At 32.1% G+C, this 21,095-nt stretch overlaps 5 protein-coding genes across 5 annotated transcripts in view; all 5 read right to left on the reverse strand.

Moving 5' to 3' along the window:
* Positions 1-669, reverse strand: part of LOC131851560 (uncharacterized) — a 226,747-nt gene extending 226,078 nt beyond the window's left edge. Inside the window, exon 1 of the mRNA XM_059202073.1 lies at positions 129-669. Within this exon, the coding sequence (XP_059058056.1) occupies positions 129-669 (541 nt within the window). The remainder of the gene's footprint in view (positions 1-128) is intronic.
* Positions 670-671: 2 nt separating this feature from the next.
* Positions 672-3,551, reverse strand: LOC131851517 (uncharacterized). Its single transcript, XM_059202025.1, has 3 exons — positions 2,790-3,551; positions 2,018-2,398; positions 672-758 (listed from the first exon to the last, which is right to left on the reverse strand). Exons 1-3 carry the CDS (start codon positions 3,549-3,551, stop codon positions 672-674), a joined length of 1,230 nt encoding a protein of 409 aa, XP_059058008.1.
* Positions 3,552-6,650: 3,099 nt separating this feature from the next.
* On the reverse strand, positions 6,651-8,566 carry LOC131851565 (uncharacterized). Its single transcript, XM_059202080.1, has 2 exons — positions 7,766-8,566; positions 6,651-7,086 (listed from the first exon to the last, which is right to left on the reverse strand). The coding sequence occupies exons 1-2, from the start codon at positions 8,564-8,566 to the stop codon at positions 6,676-6,678; spliced, it is 1,212 nt and encodes a 403-aa protein (XP_059058063.1). The 3' UTR covers positions 6,651-6,675.
* A 4,187-nt stretch (positions 8,567-12,753) lies between these two features.
* LOC131851564 (uncharacterized) lies at positions 12,754-14,938 on the reverse strand. The gene is made up of 2 exons (XM_059202079.1): positions 14,077-14,938; positions 12,754-13,206 (listed from the first exon to the last, which is right to left on the reverse strand). The coding sequence occupies exons 1-2, from the start codon at positions 14,884-14,886 to the stop codon at positions 12,796-12,798; spliced, it is 1,221 nt and encodes a 406-aa protein (XP_059058062.1). The 5' UTR covers positions 14,887-14,938; the 3' UTR covers positions 12,754-12,795.
* Positions 14,939-18,652: 3,714 nt separating this feature from the next.
* On the reverse strand, positions 18,653-20,514 carry LOC131851519 (uncharacterized). Its single transcript, XM_059202026.1, has 2 exons — positions 19,690-20,514; positions 18,653-19,060 (listed from the first exon to the last, which is right to left on the reverse strand). The coding sequence occupies exons 1-2, from the start codon at positions 20,512-20,514 to the stop codon at positions 18,653-18,655; spliced, it is 1,233 nt and encodes a 410-aa protein (XP_059058009.1).
* Between the last annotated feature and the right edge of the window lie 581 nt (positions 20,515-21,095).

Raw genomic sequence — 21,095 nt, forward strand, 5'->3', positions numbered from 1 at the left:
TTGAGGAACGGGTTAAGATTTTGTATATGTCACTGAGTTACTTTTAAACAATTTAACAGATTGGAATATAAAAAAAAGTTTCTATACAAACGTAGATTATATTTAGAAATTTAGAAATTAAAACTCACCATCGTAGACGACTCCTCTCACCAGCGCATCCGCCTCAAATACAGGATGGGAAACGGTCAAATTAACATCACTATCTTGATCACTGATCGTAACAATTTCACGACTGTCACTCGGAATCCTCGCGAAGGCACAAGCATCAACCACTGTTCTCTCACTCACACTTGCCTCACTAACTGTCGTTACTTCTAACACATCGTCATTTGTTGTCACTTCGTCATAAACTTCTGGTACTGTAATTGTCGGCTTATCGTTATCAACTTTCAATCCGATCTCATCAGTGACATCGTTTACTTCAACAGATTCAATGTTAGGTGGGCCAGGAGATCTACCAGGCGCTGGGTCTCCATTTGGTAAACTCAAAGTTGAACTATAAGGCAACGAAGCTAGGATGATCACTGTCGCTATGAAATTCAATGAGTGTCTTTTCATTTTGAATTTTGCCAAGTTTTTGGTTCTCTGCTTTGTCGGATTTTGGTTTTTTATATGCCATTGTTTCATTGGTTTCACATATTTGTACATTACCAATGTGTTTGAAGCCATGTTCATTTGATGTCGTTTTTTATTTCTCTTGGTTTTCTTGTCTTACTATTGATGCTAGTCATGATGGACTTGGAAGAGTGTGAACAGATCTGTAACAAACAAATATAAATTATGAATATTTGGGTTTTACTAGTTTTGCCAATATTCGTGTAAATCATTTCTGGCTACCTTTGCTCACCCACGATCCCCTATATTTTAAATTGCTATATTAGTTTGACTGGAAGAGATCACTTTAATTCTGGATTCAACTTTGCAAACATTATCTAATATCTCTAATTATAATAATGAAGTACTCTATTTTAACAATATATTATGAAATACTAATATAATTCCTTTATGGCAATGACAAAGTCGTAACTTAAAAAGTACCCACTAATAAGGTGAGAATATATTTTTATTGTTATAATGAATAAATGCATAAACAACCCTGAATAATTTACACGGCGATTTTTAATCCCACTGTAAGCAGAGCTCGTGTTACGTTTAGTAAAACAACTGATATAAATTAATAATAATACAATGATGAATTTTTCGATATATAAATTATCAAAAATCTTTATCGAAAGGTATAGTTTATCTATGACCCCGCACTACGTTGTGCCTATATCAAACAATGGTTTGTATCAAATGGTCAATGACCTTCTTTATTACTACTTACTCTTATTATACGTAGAGATTATTTCCCATCTTAAAAATTTAAGTCATTCGAGTCTCAAAGCCTTATTTGATTTATAAATGCTGTATCATTTTTCACACCTTTACCGTTACCATAATAACATTTATTCGAAAGCTTCCGATATTTAGTCAGGGGTCGAGTGGAGAAGGCGGTGGATTTAAACAATTACGAGCAGATAAATCTGTCTAACCATTTTAGTCTTTTTACGTACACCGTCGCCACTAAGTATCTCATTTATGTAATGACTAAAAACCTTTAATATCTAGAAACCGGTTCGTCGAGAGTATGGATAAATTCCCTGTCGATGGTGGGGCAATGGTAAAAGCTAGCCGTGGATAACATTGGTTATTATGATATTAAAATATCTGCCTTGCCTAAGCCTACAGCAGTTATACTTAAACTTCTAAACTTTTATGCATATTAGGTACTAAAAAGTATTGTTTTTTTTTTTCGGACATTCTAATGCTGTTGGCCGCGCAGGCGCCCGCTTGAATGCGCGATATGATGTGTATGGGATCGCCGTCTTCGCCGGCGAGGACGGTGTTGTGATTATGTGCAAAAGTGTGGTCGGGACGGAAAGGGCAGGTTTACTGCCGTAAAAAAGTATTGAAAAATGAAACAAGGTACTACATTTTTTATTTATAGATATCCCCATTTAATAAAATCATTCACAATCCCTTCCAATCGGAACTTAAGTGCTTTATCAACTTTAAATTGAACGTCGGCCGGAGATGTCTTCGAAAAATCCGGTACATCATCAGCAGCAGCAAAAGTCAGAGGTAATAACCAGATTGCAACAACAAGACCGAAATCTAATCTTTCTTTAAACAAAGTTTCGAAAGTATCCCTTGGAAAGTAATCTTCTATATTCATATCGAAGTATCTGAGAAATGTTGTCATCGTTTCATAATACAAGATCTTTATATCTTCCAAATGTTCGTTTCGAAACTGTTGATCAGTTCCTGAGAAGATGAAGTACAATAGATCCGTAATTGGATTTCCGTAATGCAGGAATTGATAGTCGACCGGACATATATTTGTCACTTCACCATTCTAAAATATAATACAAAAAAATAGTTTAACAAATTGTGAATGAAAAGCTGTGATTATTTTTTTTATATTCAGATCCAATTTGTATGTCTCGATGTGAAAAAAAAATGCAAAACACTCTTGTTTTAAACTCTATATATATTAAGATGCAGCTAAATTAGTAATAAAAATAATATTATATACGATATAAAAAATATTATAATTTAATTATAACTATTCAATGTTTCGAAATGTTGTGATTCCCACGCCGACGTTAATGAAACGTTTGAAATTATATAGAATAGCACTAACAAAGTATTTCTGCGTTTCAAGTCAATTGTTTACACATAGTACTTACGTTTTCTTTCATTAAAAGATTATTTGGCCTGAAATCACCGTGGCACAGGCATCTTACCGTGTCATCGCACATGGATGCAGACATTTTAGTCATTACTCTTGGTACAAAATCCTCTAATTTCTTTTTCATTATTCCCTCTAAATTATTAGTCGCAATCTGAGCAAAATTATACATTATTTTTTGCATTTCATCATTAAAATCATATGGTACTTTAATAGACTGCATTTTATTAAGAAAGTATTGGGGTCTTTTCTTCTGCGTTACAAACGACAAGGCATGAAATTTTGCTAATTTTTGAACTGAAATCTTAGCAAAGGTTTTCTGTACTGCCTGAAATCTGTTATGAGTAGAGAAACCCTTCTTTGTTAAGTTTTCTAATATTATAAATTCGGAGTTACTAGAGTCATAGTATTTTGGTACATTAAATTGTTCTTCAATAGGAACATCGACTTCATCTTGCAGCTCCTTGTAAATTTTAAACAGTTCATCATATGCATATATTTCTCTTGTATGAAGTTCCGGTATTGATAATATATTATCACATTTGTCAAAATTGTCTAAAACTCTTTTCACGAATATATTTACTTCTTTAGTTTCATCATTAGTTGTTCCTTTGATATCAGCTGTTATTAAGGTTGATAAATAATTACCTCCATCTAACGGAACATGCGTTATATTAACTTTATATGTTTTGTATTCTTCTTTTGCAATTATGTCTTGGATCACCTTTCTTAAGGCTGGAGAAATACAATTGTAGGAATATCCATGAATGATGCAATCACTTGTATGAACGCTGCAGCGCTGACTCTTTACTTCCATTACGGATAGTTACGTAAACAATGAGTGCAGACTGCATTTGTTCTCATATATATGGCCATATATTTAGTAATAACAATGGTCTAAACATGTTTTCTTATCACTTTATTTTCATACAAAGATATAAACGATTTACTATATGATAATACATGTAAATCATTGTATAAACTTGATAATTTTGTATCATAAGTTGATTTACTTGACGGGCTCGGATGTCTAACTTTATAGTACACCGCTTTACTTCTGATGATCGTTAGTTTTCCTTACACACGATTCCTTACACAGTGCAAACATGAGGATGATTGTTTGTATTGATTTGAGTTTTTTCTTATGTATGTGTTTAAAAAATATTATATTTAATTATTTCTATCAGTTATCTGGTACTCGTACAACAAGTTTTGTAGCTTGCGATTAATGGTGCTGTATGGGTTGTTAAAAAAAAATATTTTTCACAGTTATCACACAAACTTATCGTGGTACTAGATGGCACTGTGTGAATAGAAAAAAAAATGTTTAATTAAAGACTTTGCTAAGTAACACAATACATGCAATCGTGGATACTTAATTAATGTCTGCCAGATAACGATGATAAATAAGAAATCAACGTGAATTTATTTGCTATCTCATTTAATTATAAAAAAACATTTATATTAATTTTGCAAATAATTGTGACACAAATAGGTTATCGTTTATATGAGTACACTTTATTTATGTAAATGCAGATAAAACAGACAACATTTTATGACTTTAATAATTAACTGGTATTAAAATTTTAGCTAACATTATAAAACACTTGTTATTGGTATGCGACAAGTAACTATAATTAGCACAAAATAACAAGACTTAAAATAGTTATTTTATAATGTACTAGCTTACATATAATCTTCCTCTTGTATCACTTTGTCTGATGCTAAAAACTACATTAAAATTCGTTGCAAAGTTTCAAAGATCTGAACGGAGAGTCAACGAAAGCGACTGCAAGTTATACTATATAAAGAAGACTTTTTTTTATAGCACAGGGGACAAACGAGCATGCGGCTCACTTGATGGTAAGTGATTACCGCCGCCCATGAGCATCCGCAACACCAGGGGAATTGCCAGTGTCTTGTCGGCGTTTTAAAAAGGAATAAGCTCTTTTCTTGAAGATTTCAATATCATATCGGTTCGGAAATATCATAGCTGGAAGGTGATTCCACAATGTGGTTGTGCGTGGCAAAAAGGTTCTAGAAAACCGCACTGTGGAGGACCGCCATTCATCCAGATGCTGATCATCTGGTAGGATTTTTACATTTTAGAAAGTAATAATCTTATACACCCCTTTAGCCAACCCTCCGGTAGTGTATTTGTGAACATTTTATACATATTAAAAAAAATAGGTTCTTACATTTATTTACTTATACCAGAAGACCCAGCCACCCGTTGCTGTGGCTAAGGTACTTGAATAAAATAATATTGCGACTATAAATTGAGTTGTAAGCTGTCCTATCTTTCAAGTTGGGTCAAATTGCACACAATGTGCAAATCAAATTTGCAATCGGTTCACTAGTCTAAGATCCATCGCGGACAAACAACGTAACACGTAAATTTTATATATAAAGATATATCAACTAGTTAACACGTACAACTTCGTCAGCGTTATATTTTCACAATTTTGGAAACATTTTCAATACAGCTCTGCTCCTATAGTGTGAAAGTAGCCTTTCTCAACAAATGGGCTACCCAACACTAAAATAATTTTCAAAATCGGACCAGTCATATCCGAGATTATCCCAAGCTATGAGTTTGGGGTAATCCTTACCTTGCCCATTTACAATGTTAGTCCATTTAAAAGAATATTACAATATCAGTATGAATTGCTTTTAGTTGACAATTATAGGTTTGATCTAACTCGCTTTAATGGCAATGAACTGAAGAATGAAAGATAATAACATGATTTCGATAATAAACACATATTTGACGGCCTCGGTGGTCTAGCGGTTTAGCACACCTACCGAACTTCCGATGGTCGCGGGTTCGATTCCTATAGTACAACGTACAAACATTTGTATTCATGAATATAATTGTTTGTATCGCTCAGGGTGTCTTCTGTGAATATTATGTATATATTTACAAAAAAAAATGTATTTAAGTATTTATAACAGTTATGTAGTACCCACAACACAAGCTCTATTTAGCTTAGGACTAGATGGCGCTGTGTGAATGGTCAACGGATATTATTACTTGAAACTATAAATAGGATCGTTATCTTAACATGAATATGTTAACAATTAATATTAACCGTTTGAAATTACTAAAACGGTAACATTCAATAGGTTTCTAAAAGGTTGATTGAATAGTAATAAGATACTGAGTTTCACCATGAGGCCATATATATACATACATACTTATTTAATTGAAAAGGCTATTGTAAGTCTAAACTTCAAAAATATTACCTTACAAAAACTAAGATGGTTAAAGCAAGTAACTTTAAATGTAGTTTAATCATACGCAATGCAGTAGTTGTAATATTGTGTAAAATATTTTGCAGTTCCAGAAAACATTATTCAATTAACAATAGCTCGTTTTTTGTTGGGAGCATTAATTAAAACAAAACTAAGATCGTGTTACAATTATTTTATATCTTTATCATTACATAGTATAAAACAAAGTCACTATGGCTATCTGTCCGTGCCTATGTATGCTTAAATCTTTAAAACTACCCAACGGATTTTGAAACGGTTTTTTTAATAGATAGAGTGATTCAAGAGGAAGGTTTATGTGTATAATACATGTACACCCATGCGAAGCCGGGGTGGGTAGCTAGTATAGTATAAAACAAAGTCGCCGCCGGCCGCTGTCTGTTCGCTCATATCTTTTGAATTACGCAACGGATTTTAATGCTGTTTTCAGCAATAGATGGACTGATTGCAGAGGAAAGTTTATGTGTATGTTTGACGACCTCGTGATCTAGCAGTCTAGCACACCGCTTTACGTCCGATGGTCGCGGGTTTGATTCCTCGCACGTCACAAACATTTGCATTCAGGAGTATGATTGTTTGAATCGCTCTGAATGTTTTCTATGTATATTATGTATGTATTTACTAGTATGTAGTTAATTTCCGGTAAACCATCTTCAGCTGCGAATACATTACAAGTATCCCCATTTAATGAAGTCGTCCACGATGCCTTCTATTCTGCACTTCATTCTCTTATCTACTTTATATTCTACCTTATCTATTGCCCCATTAATTTCAGGCAAGTCGTCTTCAGATGCAAATAGAAAAGGGAAAAGCCACGCAGCTGACATAAATCCAAAGTCTAATTTAGCTACAAACTCCTTCTCAAATTGCGTCCTTGGAAAGTAATCTTCTACATCCATATCGAAGTATTTAAGGAAACGTATCATCGTATCGTAATATAGGTTTTTAATGTTCTCTAAATGATCTTTCCTGAATTGCTGGTCTGTTCCTAAGAATATGAAGTATATTAGGTCGGTAATAGGATTACCATATCTTATTACTTGGTAGTCAACTGGAATTATTTTTTTTATTACGCCACCCTGTAAATATACAACGAATATAATTAAAAACTTTATTCCTATCTCTTATGCTATTCATAAATGGCTAAAGCCAGTATTTATATGCTTATACTTAGCTCTAATGTTTATCTACAGCTAAAGAACTAAAGCCAGCTATTTATTAAGTTAATATTTTTCTCTACAGTCGAAAATTTCTTTATTTTTCTGTATTTCATGCTTAACCATTCCCACTTCTGTAGGCAGGTGGCAAACAATTTATTGTCGTAGTTATAAAGTATAATTTATATGACTAATAAAGTGTTTATTTTTTTGGTATAAATACTTATATAAATATCAGAATTATATTGTAAGATATACTTCTATTTTATTTTACTTTTATTTAACTAGTCTTCCAAATTTAAATCAATTTTACAATTGATGTTCTGTTGTGTATATCAGCCCATGTTAATCGTCTAAGTACTTAATACAAGGAAAAAATGTAAAAATTCTTAAATTATTCTTATTCTGTCTTAAAATCATTCAACCATACATGTACACGGTATGTCATTTAATACTATTGTCAGTAGATTATACATATTTTATTTAATTATTTTTCTGACGTTCGTGCTAATCTTATTTTTGTAAATTAATACATAATAATAAAATTAAAACTGAGATGCAATAATTTTATCTTTAGAAAGTTAAATGTAGGTCTACTTACGTCAACTTTTATTAAAATATTATTAGCTCTGTAATCCCCATGACACAAACATCCCACAGAAGTGTCCTTATAATACTGTGGAAATTTCTCCACAACAATTGGAAGAAAAGCTTCCGTTTTCTTTTTCTTATCGTCATTCAGCTCACTCATTGTTACTGGATAAATATTTTTTAAGAACGTTGTCCATTTACCTTCAAAATTGACTTGATACTTGAGAGATTTTATCTTCTCGTCAAAATAATCTGGTAGTTTCTTTTTCAATACGAATGCTAGCGAATGGAATTTTGCAAGTTGCTGCACCGATTGTTCTGCGAAATTCAATGTAATTGGATCCATTCTATTTACTGTAGTGTAACCTTGGCTTACTAAATTTTCCAATATAACAAACTCAGAGTTACTTTCTTCGTAGAACTGTGCAATGTTATATCTATCCTCAATAGGAATACCTGCTTCTTCTTGGAATTTCATATAATATCTTAACGGTTCCCTGTATACAAATAATTCATGTAAATGAAAATCTGATCCTAGAAAGAAACTGTTCTCATCATCAGGTAAGATTTCTTTTACAAAAATATCTGTTATTTTGTCTCCTTCAGCAGTTTTTCCTTTTATAGTGGCTACTACTAATTTCGTCATATAATTTGCTCCATCCTGTGGTAAAGATCGTGCATTCAATTCGTGAGTCAAGTATCCTTCTCTCTTTATAATATCTTTAACAGCTTCGTGTAATGTTGGTGAAAGTACATTAACTCCACACACACCATTTTTATTATTAACTTCACTTTTCTCGTAGTCTTGCATGTCAAAACACGGCTTATCAAATACAATAATGCGGCGGTTACTAACAGATATAGTCGCTTTATATACGGACGACGTACAGTTGACATAATTACTAACATTGACTCTTTATAATAAGGCTTTAATTCTATTTTTGCTCTGCATCATAATGTTTATTTAAATTTTATTGTATCATTTTTTTCACATAATTTAACTTGATACTTCTGAAACGTTATTGACATAGAAATTTGGTTAGTATCAGAATACTTCTGCTATAATTTTATGTTATTAAGTGTAAATAATCATGTTATACAGCGGGGAAGTGAATTGGTAGTAATGTGGACTATTGACCCTGTTATCACTACATCATATCTCCTCCACACGGTTTCCCTTGGAAACCATCATGACCATTTTTTGGAGAATTTGTCAAGGCTAACGGACCTGACTGTAGGCTCAATCATCATCCTCCACTGGTGCCTCGCCAGCGTAAACCGTTAGCTCAGGCGGATGCATCAATATCATCCATAAAATATATATTATTACATACATTGTATATATATCATTGTGTATGACAGTCTGTGATTTCATATTTTATTGCACAAAGTAGCATAGCTATTTTAATATAATTATAATGTATTTCTCTGTTGTAATTCTATTAATTACAATTTAGTAACCGTCGCATAGGTTGTTTTAATAATACCAAGCATACCTTGGTATTATATTACTGAAGAAGATAAATTTATTAATGAAGAAGACTACAAATAAACTAAGTACTAAAATTAAATAAAAGGTTAAAAAATTGTTCAAAAGTAAAAAATCAATTCTAGTTGTTTCACACTGCCAAATTGTATTAAAAAAAGTCTTAGTTTACATTTGCGCTGATGAACAGTGTGTAAATAACCTTAGGTCATTGTCCACAGAGGGATAGACTCGCAGACGCGTTACTAATCATTTGTTTGTTTTAAAAATGATACTGGCTGAACCGGCAAACGTTGTTTTGCCATATAAATTATTATCGCATTTAAAAAAAGAGGGTTTGATGATAGAAGGGGAAAATTTACAGTTGTATTTATTTTTGAATGTCGAATCATAAATAAGTTAAAAAATTATAGTCTACAATTTAAAAAAAAATCGTGGTCCTATATCATTTAGAGATATAAAAATTAATTAACTTTCTATTCTCAAACCTACTGAATATACACACAACATTTCATAAGAATCGGTCGGACAGTTTCGGAGGAGTTTCGTTCCAAATATTTTAACATGAGAATTAAAAAAATAACAGAAAGCATACGGCCCATCTGATGGTAATTGGTGACCGTAGCCTATGGACGCCTGAGACATCATGGGTACGTGCGCGTTGCCTATCCTTTAGAAACCTTAATATAGCCTTCTTGAAAAACCCCATGCTGTTGTCTAGTGAGAAAAAAACCTCGGCAGGTAATTCATTTCATAATCTAAGTGTACGCGGGAGGAAGCTCAGTGTCCGACACCACTTAGGTTCTAGCGTGTGGGGATGAATTCCCTGTCGCTGCAATGGTAAAAGTATTAAGACGTATATATTTTTGATAAAGACTGTCTACTAAATATGCTAAGTGTAGAAATGGCTTCCATTGATAAATAAACCTTCATGGTTTTTATCTCAGATGGGACAGTTAGTGACATTGTCAATTGTTAACGTGATGTTCTTATATCATCATCTTCACAACTTGACATATTCACATGTGTCTGGTAACATTTATCCGTAAGGTAATTTTTGCAATACTTTTCATTGTAGCTCCTACCCTATCGTTCGAAGCATGACATATATAGCCTAGGACCTTGGAGAAATGGGCTATCTAATAGTAAAAGAATTCTCACAATTGAATTAGTACAACCGGAGATTATCCTAAACATCCAAACTTATATTTGAATAAATCAACTAATAATTTTTAAATATAATCACATTATTTAAAAATGCAAGGACAAATCCTACAGAATCGCAATGCAAGAGTTCTACTGTTGTCCCACGATATCTTGATGACAGTGGTGTTACGCATCCATATAGCCGTCGGTTACCACTTACCACCAAATTGACTGTTAGTATTTTTACCATTCCATTTACATAAAATTGAATATATGAGGTTATAGTTTTTATTGATGATGCGATAAGTATTTAAATATATACAACTGTAAGTCTGAGTATCAATTTAATCTACATTAGCTCAGCAAATATGAACAGTAACACAAGAACATATTGTCAACACACTCATTCCAAGGACATAGACAATGACATCAAAACAGCATTCAAATTTAAAGTCAAAAGAGAGACGAATTTATTAGCATTCCGTGGAATCACCGCGTAGGAGCCGGGTCCATCGTGTGGCAGGGAAGCTCCAAGCAGTTCCTGGGACTTGTGACCCGGGTGTAGGTTTATGGGGACCCTTACGACGTATGTCAACACTCACCTTCACCGCTCGTGTTTCTTCCTGCTCAGCCAAATCTGGTAGAAGCCTGCTAGTGCAGCTTTAGATACACGTTTTAGTATAAATCTCACTAGAGTTTTAGACAGGCCAAGATCTTTAAGAAGATTGAAGAGCGATTTCGGTGGTAAGTCTCTCACTCGCACTTGAACCGAATAAATATAAATCACTCAGCCATTTTTCGATATTTTGCTTATTACTTTGTAATATTTATTTGTCTTGTATTTATGTATATTTGTTTCTCATGGTACAATGAAATCTACATACATATATCTAAACATTTAGTTTTATTTTTAAAAAGGAATATGTTAATTTATATACTGTAAATAAAATTTCATGAAAGAATACTATTTGTTTATATAATAAGAATAACAAATGACAATTGACATAGCGCCACCTAGTCTCGAACTAAACAAGTCTTGTGCGATTGGTTTTAAACAACTCATTTAAATAATTTATTTTAATACAAAAATAAACAAGTTAGATCGTATCAACGAAGAAGGACATATATAGGTAAACTAAAATCTGACGAAGTCGTAGGAAAACAGCTGATAACATGAATATTATAATCTAAATATATATAACTCAAAGGTGACTGACGTAGTGATCTATCAACGCACAGCCCAAACGACTGGACGGGTCGGGCTGAAATTTGCCATGCAGGTAGATATTATGACGTAGGCAACCGCTAAGAAAGGATTTTGATTAATTCTATCCCCAAAGGGATAAAATAGGGGACGAAAGTTTGTATGAAACTTTGTCAATTTTAAACCGATCGGGCTGAGACTTTGCATGCATAAAGTTACTATGACATAAGCATTCCCTAAGAAAGGATTTTGATAAATTCCACCCCTAAGGTGATAAATTGACGCGACCAAAGCCGCGGGCAAAAGCTAGTATTTATATAAAGCTATTATAAATAGCTATATTTTTACGTAATGAACACTGGCCGAAAATCTTCCACTCTGTATAATTGTGTGCATAGTATAATTATCGTGTATTTACTGCAATCTCTATGAACACGTTAATAATGTAACTAATAAGTATTTAATCTTTATAAAAATAAAAATCACGATGATAAATTTGAAACGTAATGGACTGTTATCATACTGTAAGTCATTTTAGAGTGCCGTAGCTTAGTGAATTACTACATAGATTTCGATTAAAAGGCCATCAGTTCGAATCTGATCGATACCATACAAAAACTGTGTGTCAATTTGTAGTTCTAAATTGAAAAGAATCTAGTTTTGGTATTTTTCTAAGTATATTATCGGAACCTCAATCATAACTTCTAACAGTTTTAATTTTTAAGTTAAAAATTCGACTCAGGAACTGATGTCTATAGAGTGAGAGTAATAGATATCTTTGGAATAGTTTAGAAGTAATATGAATGTACTATTTTAACATTTACACTATTCTGATCTTAATTTCCTAAATAAATAAAGAAAAAAATATATAGTTCAGATTATCCAATGATGGAGACATTGAAAACCAATTTAAATCGAGATACTTCAAGAGAAATCAACCCCCTATGAGGTTTGATTTTTTAAATGTTGCATTATTTAAACGTAGTGCGAGAAATCGAACGCACGACCATCGTAACTGAGGTGATATACTAAACTACTACCAAGGCTGTCAAATTATATTTGCTAGTAATAAATCAAGAAACAGATAAGATCAAAATGATGATAATCAAACCGTGATCCTTTATTCTTATGTCATCATTAACAAAAACCTATACATGTAACAGTTTATTAATATAAACCTTGTCTTAACAATTTACTGATTTCATTACAAGTATCCCCATTTAATAAAGTCGTCCACGATGCCTTCTAATCTGTACTTCATTCTCTTATCCACGTTGTAGTCTACCTTGTCTACTGCTCCATTAATTTCGGGTAAATCATCTTCGGCTGCGAATACAAAAGGTAGAAGCCATGTAGCTGTCATAAATCCAAAATCTAACTTCGCTGCGAACTCCTTCTCAAATTGCGCCCTTGGAAAGTAATCTTCCACATCCATATCGAAGTATTTCAGGAAACGTGCCATCGTGTCGTGATATAGATTTTTAATGTTCTCTAAATGATCTTTCCTGAATTGTTGGTCCGTTCCTAAGAATATGAAGTATATTAGGTCGGTAATAGGATTGCCATATCGTATTGCTTGGTAATCGACTGGAATAATTTTCGTTATTTTGCCATCCTGAAAACACATAATGAAAATTAAATTATTTTTTTTAGCTATACGTTAATTGTTTACGTTTTTATTCTTATTCTACGATCAGATTTCCACAATACAGGCATAGCCTATTGCACCAAATTGATAGTATTGATAGTCAAATGATTCAAAATAAAAGATTTTCTTATTCTTCTTAAATAGACTTTAGAGCAAATTATTGTTCACAGTGAAAATAATCGATTTCTGAACAGTCACAAGTATTTATTATTTTTATCTTTCTTCCACAGTTCATTTTTTCAAGTTTCCATAACCAGGTTACAAACTATTTCTTTTCTATATTCTATATATGTACTGACATAGTCGATAAGTAATTTACTAAAAAAATATGAATGAGTATCAAATATGAAGAAATAAATAAATAGCATTCTGTGTCTAAAAATATATTTGGCTTGTCTTCAAAATACAAAAAATCAAGTCAAGTCATTTTCTCTAAACTTATATAATGGATTATAAGCGTATTTAATGCGATAACTTTTCATATTATATAAATATATATTATATAAATTCATAGTTGCGATAACTTTTCATTTAAAGCAAAGAAGATAAGCGTAGAAAATGCTCTTAAAAATGAATATTTAAGAAATATAGTCATTACATTAATGTAGTTCATTATTTTCGTTTTATCAATGAAGTGATAATAGTTAGGTCATGTTAATATGCCCAGGTAATAATATTCTTGACAACTGCATTTAATTGCCCCAATTTATGGGCATTCATATTTTTAATATGTTATAATTAAAAAATAATATCTATAATATTCTATGATATTGCAAATAGATCAAATTTAAAGCTTAGATGCTGTAAGTTCATCTTTAAAGAGTTAAGTATACTTACGTCATTTTTCAACAAAATATTATTAGCTCTATAATCCCCGTGGCACAAACATTCCACAGATTTGTCCTGATAATACTGCGGAAATCTTTCCAAAAAAATTGGAAGAAAAGCATCCGTTTTCTTTCTGATATCACTACTTAGCTCTTGCGTTGATGCTGAAAAAATGTTTTTTATGAACGTTTTCCATTTGTCCCCAAAATCAACTTTAAATTCCAGAGATCTTATCTTCTTGTCAAAATAATCTGGGTGTTTGTTTTTCAATACGAATGCTAGCGAATGGAATTTTGCAAGTTGCTTCACCGATTGTTCTGCGAAATTCAATGTAATTGGATCCATTCTATTTACTGAAGTGTAGCCTTGGCTTACTAAATTTTCTAATATAATAAACTGCGAGTTACTTTCTTCGTAGAACTTTGTAATATTATATCTATCCTCAATAGGAATACCTGCTTCTTCTTGCAATTTTTTGTAATATCTTAATGGCTCCCTGTATACAAATAATTCCATTGAATGGAATTCTGATGCTAGAAAGAAACCGTTCTCATCATCAGGTAAGATTTCTTTTACAAAAATATCTGTTACTTTGTCTCCTTCAGCAGTTTTTCCCTTTATGTTGGCTACAACCAACTTTGTCATATAGTTTGCTCCATCCTGTGGTAGAGATCGTGCATTCAATACGTGGGTCACGTATCCTTCTCTCTTTATAATATCCTTAACAGCTTTGTGTAACGTCGGTGTAAGCACATCTTCTGGACACACACCATTTTTATCATTTTTAATATTAACTTCACTGTTCTTGTGGTCTTCCATTTCAAAACACGGCTTATCAAATATAATAATATGACATTAATTAACAGATATACTCGCTTTATATACGAACGATATACTGTTGATATAATTAATGACATTGGCCTTTTATAATAAGGCATTTTTTTCTGCGTCATTATATTTATTTAATTTTTACTGAATCATTCTTTTTACAGATTTTAACTTGATACCTAAATATATTGACTTTGAAATTTAATTATTGTAATTATTGATATACCATATTCTTTGGTTTACCATATATAATTTATACAGTGCTATGGTAATATTCTGCGTTACGGCCGCAGTGGTTTAACAGTTTAGAATACCACCTTAATTCTGATGGTAACAGGTTCAATTTCTCGCACGGTACAAACATTTCGAATTTATAATTATAATTGTTTTTATCGATCTATATAGATTAAATGTATAGATATATTTATGTCAGTTGTCTCTCTTACGCACAATGGCCCGAATGAGAGGCTAATTGCGGAGACTGGAGTCCAACATACATCAGTTGTCTCCAATAATACAAGCTTACTAAAGTTACTACAATTCTCACAGCGCCATCTAGTCCCACTAGATGGCGCTGTGAGAATTGTAGTAACTTAAATGGCAATAGTTATTTATGGACGCGATTTTCATTTACTTAGACTATTAGATTCCGTCGACCCGTAACCAAGATATTTGTAAAAGCAACGAAGCTTATACAATGTTATGGATAAACTTTAATTTGCGTTAAAGGTATACACACAAGGCACAGTAATATAAAGTAAAAAAAAACGAAAATACACAACTAAATACTTTAAATTACGGTCAATTAACAAAATATGTACAAAAACGTGTGAGTAGTATGTGTGCATCGCCCAGACACAAAAAAATGGTTTCTCCTTTATCATATTGCATTATGACTGGATGTCCATTATTGTCCATAGTGTCATTAATATATACCTGTATAGATGATGATTACCCCTTACCAACAGCTGGTTTATTTCTCATTATCATTTCCCATTGGAAAGTGCCAACTGTTGCTTATATACTTACATGAATAATATCATAGGGTTGGCCGAGCTTTGTTAGTAATGTGAACTAATGACCCCATTATTAGCTACATACTATGTCAGGTAAACCTCCACGCGGTTTCGTCTGGAAAACATCATCTGCTTCTTCCTTATCCCTTCTAAGTGGGGCCGGCATAATATATTTTTCACTTTCACTTCATCCCTCTTCGCAGTAATCTCCTTATTTACTCCCTTTCTTACCATATCATCTTTCACACAGTCCATCCTTCTCTTTTTCGGCCTTCCTCTGCTCTTAAAACTATCTACATTCATATGTAGCACCTTCCGTAAATTATTATCTTCATTATTCATTATATTCGCATACCACGACAGACGATTACTCTTCAACCTCTCCGACACCGGCGCCACTTTTATGCTTCCTCAAATGTATTTGTTCTTTATCTTATCTATTCTTTCTGTCTGGAAACCTGCCTGATAAATTTATGATGATGAGCTAACTGACCTGACCTCATGCTCATCTTATCATCCTCTACTGCCCCGCCAGCGTAAACCGTTAGCGCAAGCGTGTTCTGCACTCGTTCAATATGTAAAGTATAAGTGTTCGAAAATTCATACTCCTGCGTCCCTAATTTTCCTAAAACTCAGCACAGTTTTTGCATCACGTATTAATTATATATATATATATATCTTTATACAAATGAGTTGTCTAGTATCCATAACACAAGCTCAGCTCAGATTAGAACTATATGATTCTGAAAATAATAAAGATATTTCCGGAATACCTATTTTTCCTCATAACAAAATCTACTTTCTACTCAACTACTGAACCGCAGTAGTAGTAGTTGAGTAGAAAGTAGATTTTGTTTAATCTTAACTATGATTTGACGTGAAGATGGCTTATAACACAGTGACCGATATAGGGTAACTTTTATCTCAAAAAATCAGAGAGTCGCAGGTTATATACCTGTTATAATATATAATATAAATATAATATATATTATAATACATGTTACAATACAGTATAGTATACTGTATTGTAACATAACTGAGTATACAATACAGTATGGTACAATAATTCTGTGCACCTGTTATGATTTTATATAATGAACACTGGCTGAAAATCTTCCACTCTGTATAATCGTGTGCAGTATATGTATGTAGTATAATTACTGCGTATTTACTGCAATCTCTATAAACACGTTAATAATGTAACTAATAAGTATTTATTTTGTATAAAAATGAATATCATGCTGATGGCTTTGATACATAATGAACTGTTATCAATTATCATACTACACGTGTAAATATATATATAATTAATTATATAATAGTTATATCTTAGATATATATAAAATTCTCTAGTCACAATATTAGTTAGATACCATACTCCTCCGAAACGGCTTGACCGATTTTTATGAAATTTTATAGGCATATTCAGTAGGTCTGAGAAGCAGCTACTATCTATTTTTCATGCACCTAAGTGATAAGGGACTTTTTTATTTTTTCGACATAATATTTTATTTCTTTTTATTATGATTGTCGGTTGTACATTATTATACAAACGAAAATCATGATGATAACATTGGTATCTAATAAGTAATTATCATATCAGACATACAATTTTAAATGTTCATTGTAGTATGTAATATTATGTTATCTGTGATTGTAGTATAGTACAATGTAACACAATGCCTAATAGATAATAAAAGGTAGTATCATCTATAACAGGTAGCGCATGAGTTTTGTTTCCGTGACAAGCAGTTTGAATACATCTGCAATTTTCATTACAAACCGTTTTGTCATTATGATTGTATTTCCAGTACGACTCGAACTATAATTGCATGATTAGACCTTGGTATACTTGTGAATATAATATATATTATTATATCTATCTATACCTATACTAATAGTATAAAGCGCAAGAGTTTATTTGTTTGAACGCGCTAATCTCAGAAACTACTGGTTCAAATTGAAGAAATATTTTTATGTTGGATAGTCCATTTGTCGATACGATACGAGCAATAAGAGCGGAGCTGCAATGAAGAATATTTCAAAATGTGGAGAAATGAAAGGCAGACGAAATTGCGCGGGCGATATAGTAGATTATAAAAGGTAGTATCATGTATAATAGCTAGCTGCGCATGAGTTTTGTACCCATGATAGGCAGTTTGAAGAATGCATCTGGAATTATCATAACCGTTTTATCTTTATGATTGTACTGTCAGCACGACTCGAACTTCCATTGCATGATTTGTACTTGATATACTTATTACTATACCAATTAATAAATCTTCTTAGGTGCCATTTTCTATGATGGTTGACGATCTTTATTTTGTCCACTATTGTTCATGTATATAGGCGTATAGTTCATGTATATAATACTGATCACATCACACAGACTAATATTTTTGCCTAGTTGCGGTCTATACGCATATACGTATAATAATTATAGTGCGTAATGGAAATGCATAAGATGTAACAAGAACTTCAACTGATAGTCTTCGATAGTCCACTTCCAGATGGACTTATGACACAAAATATTTAAAACAAAAGAAAACAATTATAATATAGAAATGTATATTTATTAAGATTTGTTTTGTATACATTTAATAATATGTTAGTATGTAGTCTTAAATTCACAGATACAACAACTTTTCGATCATTCAACAATCGATGTTGGTCTTGGAAAAAAATCCATAAGATATTAATAACATCTATGTCCGAAATGTTCTTCTAATATTAAAGATATATTAAAGATAACCCCACTGAGTAAAATCTTCTATTATACCATCTAATCTACTTTTCAATCTTGGATCAACTTTGAATATTTCTGGAGAAGCTTTAGAAAAATCGGGTATATCATCACTGGCTGCAAAAGATAAAGGTAAGAAACATATTCCTATAATAAGACCGTAAGTTAGGGAATCTTTATATAACTGTTCGTATATTTTTCTTGGGAAATGATCCTCTACATCCATTTCAAAGTATCCAAGAAAAGTTTTTATCGTGTCATAATACAGGTTCTTGATGGTTTCTAAGTGGTTCCTCCTGAACGGTTGGTCTGTTGCCGAAAATATGAAATACATTATATCCATCAATGGGTTTCCATAGAATGACATTTGGTAGTCAATAAAAACAACTTCAGATACTTCATTACCCTGTAGAATAAAAGATATCAATATATTATTACATTTATTGAAAATGCAGCTGCCATTTACAGGTTCATCGGAAAAACATGGGACTGAATGTGCAAAAGGCACTTCAAAAGCTTGAACCAGCTGAAGGCCAACTCTTGCTTGACGGGTACCATAAAAAAATATTTATTTATGACCAATTAATATTCATTTTAATTTGTAACTGTCAGATTTGCTGGATCTATGAATGAACCAGGTTATTATCGTCAGAAACAGCATTTACTGGATCTTTGAATGAACCAATTCATCATCGTCAGGAACTGCAACTCCCTAAAAAGATGCAGTTTGGGGCCTTAGGGCGAGTCCCTTTGGCCCGGCATCAACTGATAAAGTGGGTTTAATAATCCTGAACGGCAATCTTCACAATGACACATTTTAAGAAAGAAAACTATGAAATATATATATTTCGGAAATCAGCTCCGTACGAAAATGCAGATATATCAAAATTCGTAAATAAAAGTATCGAAATAAACACTGCTCAGTATAAAAAACAAAGTAAACTCTAATCAACCACAATACGAATTGCTTAAATTTTTAGTAATATATGCGTATAATGTATATAGCAAATACAGTTAAAATCAGAATTAACTCACGTTTATTTTTTTCAGAATATTTGTACTTTTCAAATCTCCATGGCATAGGCATCCTATAGACGTGTCCAACATATGCCGCTTCAAGGTCTCGCCAATTGTTGCTATAAATGTTTCTGTCTTCTTTTTCATATCATTGTTTAAACATTCTGTAGAAATGTTACAAAAGTTTTTCATACAGTTTTCCAATGCCGTATTGAACTGTACTGGAGTCCTAAGAGGCTTTATTTTACTGTCAAAGTATTGTGGCCTTTTATTTTTTAAAACTAATGACAAAGCATGGAGTCTCGCCATCTGCTGAATTGTTAACTTCGCAAAACTAAATGAGACAGGATCCATCCTGTCCGGTGTTACAAAACCGTTTCTTGACAAATTTTCCAAAATTATAAACTCAGAGTTACTCTCCTCATAACATTTTGCCATTTTGTATCTTTCATTTACAGGGATTTTAGCTTCATCTTGTAGTTTCGTAAACATCTTTGACAGTTCATTGTAAAAAAACAATTCTCTTGAATGGATATTAGATAGTGAAAAGAATTCCAAATGATCACCTTGTAAAATATTTTTCACAATTATATTAGTTTCTTTATCACCGTCAACAGTTTGTCCCTTTATTTCGACCCTTACTAGCGTTGCTAAATAATTACCACCACTTTGTGGTAAATCACCTATGTTTAATTTGTAAGTAACATATTCCTCCCGTTTTACAATATCTCTTATTGCTTCTTTTAGACTGCCAGAGATAGAATTTTCGTCGCAGTTGTGTATATCACTGAAGACTTTCATTTTGTACAATATGGTTAACAATGATGTGTTTAGCAAAATCATCCTAATTTATATCATATGTACGACGATTTAATATCTTAGTTTAAGAGTCTAATAAAACAATTGTAATCTTAATAGATAAATAAAGTTAATTTCTTAATTGACTATGTAATAAGGAATAAAACGTAAAATTACTTTCAATAATATAAAGTATTGCATCTTTTGCTGTTTCAATAGCTAACAGACAAAAGAGTGCTATCAAAAATGTATAAACAGCATAACTCGTACCCAATTCCAAAATAAATAGTCTATTCTTCTCGTACACTCAGTCTATATCATTCATTTCCTTAGAGAGATGAATGGTAAATGGTGAAATAAGAATTCCATTATTTATAACTGTAATACAGCAACTTTGTACAAGTAGCAACTTCCAAATTATTATTTATTACTCCACTTAGTCGACTCATAATAATTGTGGAATAATTCCACAGAATAATTTTGAGTTCTTTGATGCTATTTATAATATTGAAATTTATGTTATTCCATTATTTTGTTAATTATAGATTCTAAAACTGAACGAAATTCTACTTTAGACTGAAATTGTAAGGTATGATACATTAAAAAAACAATGATGCCGCTAGTCC

Source organism: Achroia grisella, unplaced genomic scaffold (assembly GCF_030625045.1).
Source record: "Achroia grisella isolate CSIRO2021 unplaced genomic scaffold, CSIRO_AGI_Agris_v1 utg784, whole genome shotgun sequence".
NCBI lineage: Eukaryota > Metazoa > Arthropoda > Insecta > Lepidoptera > Pyralidae > Achroia > Achroia grisella.

Coding starts and splice junctions, on each gene's coding strand:
- LOC131851517 (XM_059202025.1), bottom strand. CDS start 3,551: ATGGAAGTAAAGAGTCAGCGCTGCAGCGTTCATACAAGTGATTGCATC. Junction 2,399..2,789: donor CATCCATGTGCGATGACACG/GTAAGATGCCTG, acceptor ATTATATTTTAG/AATGGTGAAGTGACAAATAT. Junction 759..2,017: donor AGTTCCGATTGGAAGGGATT/GTGAATGATTTT, acceptor TGTTTGTTACAG/ATCTGTTCACACTCTTCCAA.
- LOC131851519 (XM_059202026.1), bottom strand. CDS start 20,514: ATGATTTTGCTAAACACATCATTGTTAACCATATTGTACAAAATGAAA. Junction 19,061..19,689: donor ATATTCTGAAAAAAATAAAC/GTGAGTTAATTC, acceptor TTTATTCTACAG/GGTAATGAAGTATCTGAAGT.
- LOC131851565 (XM_059202080.1), bottom strand. CDS start 8,566: ATGCAAGACTACGAGAAAAGTGAAGTTAATAATAAAAATGGTGTGTGT. Junction 7,087..7,765: donor ATATTTTAATAAAAGTTGAC/GTAAGTAGACCT, acceptor GTATATTTACAG/GGTGGCGTAATAAAAAAAAT.
- LOC131851564 (XM_059202079.1), bottom strand. CDS start 14,886: ATGGAAGACCACAAGAACAGTGAAGTTAATATTAAAAATGATAAAAAT. Junction 13,207..14,076: donor ATATTTTGTTGAAAAATGAC/GTAAGTATACTT, acceptor ATGTGTTTTCAG/GATGGCAAAATAACGAAAAT.